At 57.6% G+C, this 10,800-nt stretch overlaps 1 protein-coding gene across 1 annotated transcript; it reads right to left on the reverse strand.

Moving 5' to 3' along the window:
- Positions 1-4,332: 4,332 nt before the first annotated feature.
- Positions 4,333-6,153, reverse strand: LOC138828718 (basic proline-rich protein-like). Its single transcript, XM_070024788.1, has one exon. The coding sequence runs from the start codon at positions 6,151-6,153 to the stop codon at positions 4,333-4,335; it is 1,821 nt and encodes a 606-aa protein (XP_069880889.1).
- Positions 6,154-10,800: the final 4,647 nt, after the last annotated feature.

The following is a 10,800-nucleotide window of genomic DNA, read 5'->3' on the forward strand; positions in this document are numbered from 1 at the left end:
GTGCGAAAGCACTGGGTCGCGCTGGGATTGTGAGTGTTCACGGAGCCAGCCTTCCTCCCCAGTTGTGCAGGCAGGAATCAAAGTGTCTCTAAGTCCCCTACCTGTGGCAGCTCAGGAATCCTCCCTAGAGGAGGTAAAATGGGCAGCAGGCCGGGCTGCTGTCCACAGTGCTGAAACATCACGGCAAACCGAAAACCTGGGCCGCGCGGCTGTGCTGAGAATCTATGAGGGAAGACCGTGACCGCATGCAAGCAGGCCTCGACTCACACACCGAAGAGGCACCTCAGGGGACATCAGCGGGCTGCAGAGGTCCTGACCTCTGACCACCCGCAGTTCTTTTGAGGACAGAAGGAGTTGGAGACCTCTAAGGCAGTGAACCCCCCGGAGTAGCAGTGGGCGGAGTCCCCAGCGTGGAAGAGGAGAGGCAGGGCTGGGACTTGGTGCCCATGTGCCCGTCCACCCACGCCAGAGCTGTCCATCCCCTGGGGGCCTCGGGACCAGCAGCCCTCTGTCCCAGGGGTGCTCTGCTGTCAATGTTTAAAGGGACAGTGCTGGAGCATCTTCCTTACCGCGGTTTGAGGCTGGCTGCTCAGTGGGAGGGGGAGAGGCTCGAGTCCACGCTCCCGCATCCGCGTTCCCTGCCGTCCTGTGGCCGCAGTGGAGATCTGTGTGGGAGCCGGGCTGCGGACATTCTTCCTGCTCAGTGTCTCTCTCTCGGCCCTCTTCACGGTCCCACGTTCTCCTCGAAAATAAAATACATTTATACCGCATTTGTTCAACCCTGAATTTCTGTTTTGTTTTGCTCCTTTTTATTTCTCCTTCTTTTGGTCATTTTTGTTTTGTAATGCAAAGGCACAGGGAATGCGGAATCCATTCCGGTTGAGTGAAGTTATCTAATTGGTACCAGGAGACCGATAAGCCTGGTGCCATCTGCCCACAGAAGAGCTTCACAAATCAATGTCTGATCCGCCCAGGGATGGAGACTCCTCCAGATCGCAGCTCAGCTCCTTAAGAAGACATGACCAGGCCCTGGCCATTACGGCTCAGCTCCCCGCGCTGTTGGTTCCACGCCTCCCGAGCAGCAGGAAGGGGCAGATCTGCCCCGTGCCCTCTGCCCGAGGCCCACGGAAGCCAAGGCTGTCCTGTACGTTGGGGGATATTAGATGTTTTTGTTTTTAAGTTTACATTGTAGTGTAGATTGTGACGTGCGTGCTCGGACAGAGTAATATACACTCTCCGTGGGAAAACTCTGGGTCTTCGCTTTCAATGACTGCAAATACTCAGCGTTAGGTCAGAATGTTCTGTGCCCCGGATGCGCTGACCGCTGGCCGATAACGTGCTTGGGACGGGGCAGCTCAGAGAAGCTTCTCGCAGGGGGGATTTTGTGGGCGCGGGGAGGGCGGGGCTGAGGCAGGACACGGTGCGGGGAGGCCAGGGCCGGGGCAGGATGCACGGTGCGGGGAGGCCGGGGCTGAGGCCGGACGCAGCGCGGGGAGGCCGGGGCCGAGGCAGGATGCAGCGCGGGGAGGCCGGGGCCGAGGCAGGACGCAGCGCGGGGAGGCCGGGGCCGGGGCAGGATGCGCGGCGCGGGGAGGCCAGGGCCGAGGCAGGATGCAGCGCGGGGAGGCCGGGGCCAGGGCAGGACGCGCAGCGCGGGGAGGCCGGGCGGCGCGGGGAGGCCGGGGCCGAGGCAGGATGCGCAGCGCGGGGAGGCTGGGGCTGAGGCAGGATGCAGCGCGGGGAGGCCGGGGCTGAGGCAGGATGCGCAGCGCGGGGAGGCCGGGGCTGAGGCAGGACGCAGCGCGGGGAGGCCGGGGCTGAGGCAGGACGCGGCGCTGGGAGGCCGGGGCTGAGGCAGGACGCAGCGCGGGGAGGCCGGGGCTGAGCCCTGGGATGATTCGTCAGCACCCCGCACCCCCTCCATGTGGCCTTTGCACCGTCCAACAGTATTTGCCTTAAATTGCTCGGTTTTCTGAAGCCAACCAGGTGTCGGTACGTCTGCCTGCTTTGCACTTTTCTTACTTTATGTTTGTTTATCGTCAAGGTGAAGAGAGGGGGTTACCGTCTCGCAGGTGAGTAATGAGTACATTTCTTACGGAACAGTTACCCCATCCCTCATCCCCCCACTTTCTCTCCCCCACTTCCCTCCCTCCAAGGTGTAAAGTTCACTTCCAGTGTCGTGTCTAGTGAGTATCACTGTTGCATTCGTTCATCCGTTGCCCTGCGGTTGCTGTGATTTCCTTTCCCTTCCACCCGTCAGATAAATGTATATACAAGACAAAGGGTACAGAAAACTAAAAGAGAAAGAAAAAAGTAGAAATAACTGCGAACAGAACATAATAAAAACCTCTCATTTCCAATTCTAGAAGTTTATTTTGGTACGCTTCATTTTATATGCTCCTGTGCACCTAGCGACTGGGTTAATGTAATCCTCGGCGAAGAACGTCACAGACACATTCCCGTTATTACTAACGAGGGAAGCCATGCACCCTGCATTTCTCTGGGCCTGGCTTGCTTCCTTAATATAATTTTTTCCAGGCCTTTCCATTTCCTTATGAATGAGGCAATGTCATTCTTTCTAATGGAGGTATAGAACTCCATTGTGTATATATACCACATTTGCTCGATCCATTCATCTACTGAGGGGCATCTGGGTTGGTTCCACATCTTAGCTATAGTAAATAAAGCTGCAAGACTCAGACACACAACAAATCAAATAAAGGTTGGATAAATGGGCTTGCATTAAACTGCAGAGCTTCTGCATGGCAAAGGAAACAGCTAGCAAGATAAATAAAAAGCCCATAGATCAGGAGAAGATCTTCACTAGCCCTACAACAGACAAGGGCTTCATATCTAAAGTATATGCTTAGAACTAAAAAACTTAAATCCCCCCAAAACAAATACCCAAACAAATACCCAAAACAAATACCCCATTAATAAATGGGCTAAAGGCATAAAAGGCTTAAGGAGAGATTTCTCTGAAGAGGAAATAAGAATGGCCGGTAGACACATGAAGAAATGCTCAACTTCTCTGGTCATAAAAGAAATGCAAATAAAAACAACATTGAGATTCCACCTCACCCCAGTTAGAATGGCTAGAATCAAGAACTCTAATAACAACAGATGCTGGAGGGGATGTGGACAGAAGGGAACCTTACTGCATTGTTGGTGGGAGTGTAAACTTGTTCAACCACTCTGGAAAGCAGTATGGAGGTTCCTCAAAAGACTCCACATAGAACTCCTCTATGACCCAGCAATCCCACTCCTGGGCATTTACCCAAATGATCATGCACAAGGCCACACCAATAATGCCTCGCTTTCTGAGAACCTTTCGGAAATGCTGCAGAATAGCACGCAGAGCTCTTACCCATTGTTACAAACTGCGTCCTGCCCTTACCTTGTTGTGGGGAATGACCGATGCCGGCCCTGCAGCTCCTCCACAGGGGCAGCGGTGGTCACTTCTCCTCTGCAGTGGACGTGGTGGGGTGTGGGTGAGCTGGAATCATCCTTTCCAGAATCCTTCAGGCTCCAGGAGTCCAGAATAGAGCCAGGCCTTCCAGAAGGCCGCGCCCTGGAGTCCTGTCACCTCAGCCTCCCGCCCTGCAGTGGGATGCCCAGAGCTTAGGTAGAGGGCTGGGCGCGGGCCTGCACACACACGCTGCTGTTCCTTTGTCCCAGTATCGTGCACACGTGCAGCAGGCGTAGGGGACAGGAGCCGGGCCCGCGGCAGACGCTGCCCTCAGTGCCAGGCATCGAACACACGGGGACAGAGGCCCAGGCCCGCGGGCCCAGCTGCGGGTCTTCTCGGGGTGCTGTGGTGGGGGAGGGCTGTGGAAGGGGCAGGTGCAGGGTCACTGTTCTATTTCCTGCCCTGCGTCGGTCAGGCTAAGCAGCAGGGGGACCTGTCTGTCTGTCTTCTGAGCCTACTCAGCCTGGAGCCTCCCAGCGTCCGGACGGATCTAAGGACTTTCTCTCTCTGGCCGCTCTCTGCCCGAAGCTCTCCCAGCTCACCTGGAAAACGATCAAGAAGGATGTGCTGCCAATTTAGGTGGAGGGAACAACGGCAGCTTTGCACAGGCCACGTGAAGCCAGTCATCCTGGGAGTGGCTCTCCGAGAGGCCGCGGGGGCCCCAGAGCAGCAGAGCCAAGCCTTGTCTCCACCCACCCAAGGAACACCGGCTTCTCTCCAGGAGGGGGAGATGGCGGGGACGCAGTGGAGAGCCCCTCTCCTCTTTCATTGAAGTGACGAAATGGATCTGTCAGGGTGCAGAAGAAAGCCCGGGAAGGTCCCAGGCCTCATGGCTGGAGGGTGCCAGGGAGGGAGAGGGGCTCTCATGGGGGGATGGGGGAAGTGTGGGGGCCGGGGACCGGGCAGCGGTCCATCCGAGGTCCTGGCCTGTCTGGGTTGGGGACCGGGCAGTGGTCCATCCGAGGGTCCTGGCCTGGCTGGTCTGGGGGCCGGGCGGCAGTCCATCCGAGGGTCCTGGCCTGGCTGGGTTGGGGGCCGGGCAGTGGTCCATCCAAGGGTCCTGGCCTGGCTGGTCTGGGGGCCGGGCGGCGGTCCATCCGAGGTCCTGGCCTGTCTGGGTTGGGGGCCGGGCGGCGGTCCATCCGAGGTCCTGGCCTGTCTGGGTTGGGGGCCGGGCGGCGGTCCATCCGAGGGTCCTGGCCTGTCTGGGTTGGGGGCCGGGCAGTGGTCCATCCGAGGTCCTGGCCTGGCTGGTCTGGGGGCCGGGCGGCGGTCCATCCGAGGTCCTGGCCTGTCTGGGTTGGGGGCCGGGCGGCAGTCCATCCGAGGGTCCTGGCCTGGCTGGTCTGGGGGCCGGGCAGTGGTCCATCCGAGGTCCTGGCCTGTCTGGGTTGGGGGCCGGGCAGTGGTCCATCCGAGGTCCTGGCCTGGCTGGGTTGGGGGCCGGGCGGCGGTCCATCCGAGGGTCCTGGCCTGGCTGGGTTGGGGGCCGGGCGGCAGTCCATCCGAGGGTCCTGGCCTGGCTGGGTTGGGGGCCGGGCAGTGGTCCATCCGAGGTCCTGGCCTGGCTGGTCTGGGGGCCGGGTGGCGGTCCATCCGAGGTCCTGGCCTGTCTGGGTTGGGGGCCGGGCGGCGGTCCATCCGAGGTCCTGGCCTGTCTGGGTTGGGGGCCGGGCGGCAGTCCATCCGAGGTCCTGGCCTGGCTGGTCTGGGGGCCGGGTGGCAGTCCATCCGAGGGTCCTGGCCTGGCTGGTCTGGGGGCCGGGCGGCGGTCCATCCGAGGTCCTGGCCTGGCTGGTCTGGGGGCCGGGTGGCAGTCCATCCGAGGTCCTGGCCTGTCTGGGTTGGGGGCCGGGCAGTGGTCCATCCGAGGTCCTGGCCTGGCTGGTCTGGGGGCCGGGCAGCGGTCCATCTGAGGTCCTGGCCTGGCTGGTCTGGGGGCCGGGCGGCGGTCCATCCGAGGGTCCTGGCCTGGCTGGTCTGGGGGCCGGGCAGCGGTCCATCCGAGGGTCCTGGCCTGGCTGGTCTGGGGGCCGGGTGGCAGTCCATCCGAGGTCCTGGCCTGTCTGGGTTGGGGGCCGGGCGGCGGTCCATCCGAGGGTCCTGGCCTGGCTGGTCTGGGGGCCGGGCGGCAGTCCATCCGAGGTCCTGGCCTGGCTGGTCTGGGGGCCGGGTGGCAGTCCATCCGAGGGTCCTGGCCTGGCTGGTCTGGGGGCCGGGCGGCGGTCCATCCGAGGTCCTGGCCTGGCTGGTCTGGGGGCCGGGTGGCAGTCCATCCGAGGTCCTGGCCTGTCTGGGTTGGGGGCCGGGCAGTGGTCCATCCGAGGTCCTGGCCTGGCTGGTCTGGGGGCCGGGCAGCGGTCCATCTGAGGTCCTGGCCTGGCTGGTCTGGGGGCCGGGCGGCGGTCCATCCGAGGGTCCTGGCCTGGCTGGTCTGGGGGCCGGGCAGCGGTCCATCCGAGGGTCCTGGCCTGGCTGGTCTGGGGGCCGGGTGGCAGTCCATCCGAGGTCCTGGCCTGTCTGGGTTGGGGGCCGGGCAGTGGTCCATCTGAGGTCCTGGCCTGGCTGGTCTGGGGGCCGGGCGGCGGTCCATCCGAGGGTCCTGGCCTGGCTGGTCTGGGGGCCGGGCGGCGGTCCATCCGAGGTCCTGGCCTGGCTGGTCTGGGGGCCGGGCGGCGGTCCATCCGAGAATGCCCGGCAAGGCCCCAGACCCACTCTTTCTCCCTTGGGAACAAAACTGCTGGCATTTAACTGGGTCCCGGGCCACTCAGAATCAGGGCTCTCTTGGGCATGTTTTCCTGTGCTGGGTCCTACGTGCTGATGGAGCTGTCAGGGCCCCAGGCCCCCGAAAGGCCGTGGCCTCTGGCATCACAGCGCTCCTAGCTGCCCTGCGGAGTGACCGGCATTCATGGAGTGGATGCTGAACAGGCTCAGCAGACTCAGCACCCCGGCTTTCCCCTGCGGCCTGGGCCCCCGTCCACTTTCCACTTGTCCTGTACCCAAACCCCAGATGCCTGGAGGGAAAGCAGGTGTTGGCATACAAGTGTGGGCACCGTGTGGCAAACAGCTTTCCCCGGTAAGCAAAGTGGGCCTGCCACACGGAGGTTGGCCCCGGCCTGCCCGGCCCCACCGTGGTACGGGGTCCATGTTCCGGGCGGTCACATCCATGGAAGGGTTGAGCCCCGTTCTCCAGCGAGGGCGGTGGTCACCTTGGCTCTTCCTTGAGCTGACCTCTGAGGGTCTCCTCTCTCGGACTTCCTTGGGGGTGGGGGGTGGCTTCATAATTCCTTGTCTCTCCTTGCAAACCCCAGAGGAACGGCTGAGCTGGGCTCTGGTGCTGCGTGGACGTGCTCCGCTTGGCTGGGCCCTGCTGAGCAATGCTGCAAGTTCCAGAGCCGAGGCCAGCTTCTTTCCCCACACCCCGAATGTGGGCTGGACGGGAGACTTGCATCTGCTGGTGGGAAGAGAGAACTGAACTTTCTTGCTGAGATTTAGATGAAAGAGACGGGTGTTGGCTGGCCAATTGTGTATTCCAGGAGCTTCGTGGCTGTGGCTTTGTGAAGTGTTCCCCGTCAAACGCTTTGTCTCACAATCTGGCCCTTGGACAGAATGAGGCCCTGGCAGCTGACGTTTATGGCTTTCTGTGGATGCTTTCAGAGGAAATTTACACCGAATTTTACTGCAGCTAGGTCACATAAAGCAGGAATTTTGCCACCAAAAAAAAATGAAAAGAAGAGAAACTGCAATCTTCAGTTTCTTATAAATCAGTTTGCGGGACGTAAAATTATCTACATAAAAGATGAATGAATGATAATGATCACAGTCATGAACAGAGTCTATTTCAACTTCCTTTGACTCGAAGTTGCTTTTCCTACATCTACGACCCAATCGGAATTCTAATGTTTCCATTTCTTCCTAAGTTTTCCAGAAGCTGAACCCTGAAGATCTCCCCCGCAGGGCAGGTGGTCCGCAGGCAACACTGGGCAGGTGTGTTCAGGACAGCTTCCGGCCGGCCACACGTCTCCATCCTGATGATCGCACCCACCCGGTCACCTGGAGTGTGATGGCTGCTGGAATAGGGAAATGAGCAAACGCAGCGTGGGCCTGGGTTCGAGGCCACGCCCCTCCATCACGGTGCTTGTGCGTCAACTTACATTTTCAAATGTGCATCCATCGCAACGTGTAATTCTCCCAATGATGGCTTCCTAAAGCACACTCCTTTCTTTAACCCACCCTAACCGTGCTCACCCCACACGGTCACGCTTCTGATGAGCCATGCGTTATGTCAAAATAGGTATGTTATTTTTCTATTTACTTAGTTTTTACATATGGACATGTGTACTTCCATAGGGAACTTGAAAGAATTCAGGTTAATTGACAGCGTCTTCTTTTCTATGTGACACATGGTGAACATTCTTGCTGTTGTCTTTTAAGTCATGGTTTGGTGACAGTTCAACACCCAATGCATTGCAATTCAAGGCACATTTGCCCACTTGTTTTTAGTGGTGATATTTGGATTGCTCTCAAAGGCTGATCGCTGTCATAAATAACGCTTACCATCAAACTTTTGCACACGTATCTCTTCCCTAAGTTTTGGTCATTTCCTCAGAACCAGATGAGTTAGTGTGCGCCAGTGTGTTTAGATCTCTTCAGGGACCTCTCTTTGTCTGTGGAATTCTCGTGCGAGGTTCACTCTGAGGACAGAGGCCACACACGCCTTGCTTTCCTTGTTCTCTGTTGTTTCTCCGGTTCTAAGATTGTCTCAGACCCTACGTCTCAGGAACGCCCTTTAATGAATGAACAGTGGAATGTAAAGTAGTCACCCACCTCATAAACCACAACACAGCTCCAGCCACACCCTGGGGGTGTTTTTTTTTTAATGAAAATGTGTTTCGTAAGTCTGGTTTTGGAAGAGCAAGAGTATTTATTGGGTGTCTTTCTCTCCCAGCGTCTGAATTATAGCTGTATGCTCCTTAGGGAAAGGAAGACTTACCATGGAAAATTCTAGAAAAACACAAATATAAATCAACAGCAAATTATACTTCCCTGGATGATAGAAGAGCTCTAGAATAAATACAGCCAGCACATAAATACAGAGAAGGCGGGGGAGATTTATCCTCTTCCCCACCTCCCGTCCAACCTTCCAGTACAACCCAAACTCAAGTTCCACATCCTCACGGTCTGCCTTCTCCCAGTGCAATGCACACTAGGTTAAGAAAAACCACAACACAAAATAAACGATCAGATGGAGGAGGAGGGAAGTTGTGTCGTGGGGAAAGTCTGTGTGGCTGCCTGATCAGCCAGCGGACATTGGATTCCCGCCGGGACAGCTGGTTACAGAACATCTTCGGGTTACTTCGTTGTTACCGTCCCCTGCAGCTGACACCCTGTGTCTGGTGGGTGCACGCTCGGTTGTGTGCTAAAGGAGAGGTTTGTGGAAGTGCACGCTCCCTGGTGTGTGTATGCTGTGCTATGGCTAACGATGGTGGAGACACTCACATGTCTCTGGAAAGGCTTCTCAGTTGGGTATGGCGTGGCATAAGAAATTAGCAAAACCAGCCGTGGCCTGTGGCTGTGGTGGATGGTGTGCTTGGCCGGTGGAGAGCTTACGGCTCCTGTGGCTTCACCACATGCGGAGCGATCATGCTGTGCTGTGCTGTCCCGGCACAAAGGAGAGATGAGCCCTTTTTCTGGGGTCCTTTCCTCGCCAGTCCGGCAGGCAGCGACGTGCTTCCTGTCACGTTTTGGGTGAGCATCTTCAGCGTGGAGTCACTTTGAATGTACAAAATGACAACGCTACAGCAAAACACGTGCTCACAGCCCTCCCCCAGCCGGCCGCGTTAGGACCACGATCTCTTCTCAAATCTCATACAGCAGCCGTGCTGCCTCACTCGGAACTGGGCCCCAGACTTCCCCCGTGGAGACTTGGATTTCGCGTTTCTCCATGCACACCCTCGTTCTGCTCTGACATCCGCTCTAGGAGGCGCACTGCGTCCACGCGCGCTCACCCTCAGAGTCCGCTGCTCCGTGCCGTCTCTCGGTCCCCTACGCTCACCCCGGTTGTGATGGGTTCTGTTGTAGACAGACCCTCACTTTGAGTTTGTCTGGGGCGTTCTGCGTGGGTAACGGGAAGGTTACTTCCTTTAGTTTTAGTTTTTAGTTTTTTGGGATTTTTTTTTTTTTTTGCAAGAAAGCTGGGACAACATGCTACAAATGAGCAGGTCTATAAATATCAAGCTATTTGTGAGCAGTTAAATTTGGACCTCACATATTTTTCTCACCCTGCACTATTCTTTTCATTTTTTTCCAACTGTTAAAAATGTGTAAAAGGAAAAAAAAAAAACTTTCCTAGTACACAAGTTGGACGTAAAGAAGAGACCGTGATTTGGCTCCGAGGGTCTTTCGCAGACCATGAGGATAAAAGAGCATCGTGTCACTCTGTATCCTAAAGATGATGAACTGACAGGAGGAAATTAATAATGCAGATGGCATTGATAGGGGGTGAAGCAGCAGCTGTCTTAGAGTCAGCGGGTAACTATTATGATAATTATAATTGTATGCCTGTTTAAAAGCATGTGCATCACGGCCTGTGCTGTGTGGCTAGAGGGTTTTCTCTGGAGTTTGAAGGCCTTAATTGTCACAGCTACCTGTATCCATAGTAACGTAGCTGGATGGAGAGAAAGTGGGGTTGAGTTGGTACAAGCCACATAATAAAGAACTCCCCTTCTATGGCTCTGTGAGTTGTTAGTGTCTCTCGACTCCCTGCCCTCCCCGGGCTGTGGGTGTGGGTGTGACCCCTGCCTTGGGCTTCCCTTCGCTGACGGTATCAGGAGGTCTGAGGGGTGGGCGGGGAGCCTTCTTCCACCGCGTTGTGGGGGCAGGCCCGGCCGTGGTGGCTTTCCTCTGTGGTTCTGGTTGACGACCTCAGAGCTCTGATGTTGGTTCAACTATTCCACCTGGGCATGGCTCTGTTCCAGCCCCTGCCAAGCTTTCCCCCACACGGCGAGCCAGCATCCTGGGTTCTCACCCTCCAGAATTCCGGGACCAGCTCTACTTCTCAGACTGGGCCTAGGCCATCAGACGGGGCAAGGGGGAAGACAAGACCCCGGGCCCTCCCCTCCGCCGGCCCCTGGCAGATGCACAACCAGCCTGTCTGCCTCGCGCTTCCCTCGCGGGACACGGCTCCCTGCGTGCCTGCAGTCCCGGTTTCCCGTCAGACAGATGGAGGGTCAGAGAGGCACGTCCCGGGGCGGGGGGTGGGTCAGCATGCAAGGAAATGCTGCAGACCCCCGGGAAGCCTGGGTGGGGAGCACATGCCGCCCCACCCGAGA

The sequence above is a fragment of the Dipodomys merriami genome, unplaced genomic scaffold (assembly GCF_024711535.1).
Source record: "Dipodomys merriami isolate MVZ:Mamm:240054 unplaced genomic scaffold, mDipMer1.0.p SCAF_163, whole genome shotgun sequence".
NCBI classification, from domain to species: domain Eukaryota; kingdom Metazoa; phylum Chordata; class Mammalia; order Rodentia; family Heteromyidae; genus Dipodomys; species Dipodomys merriami.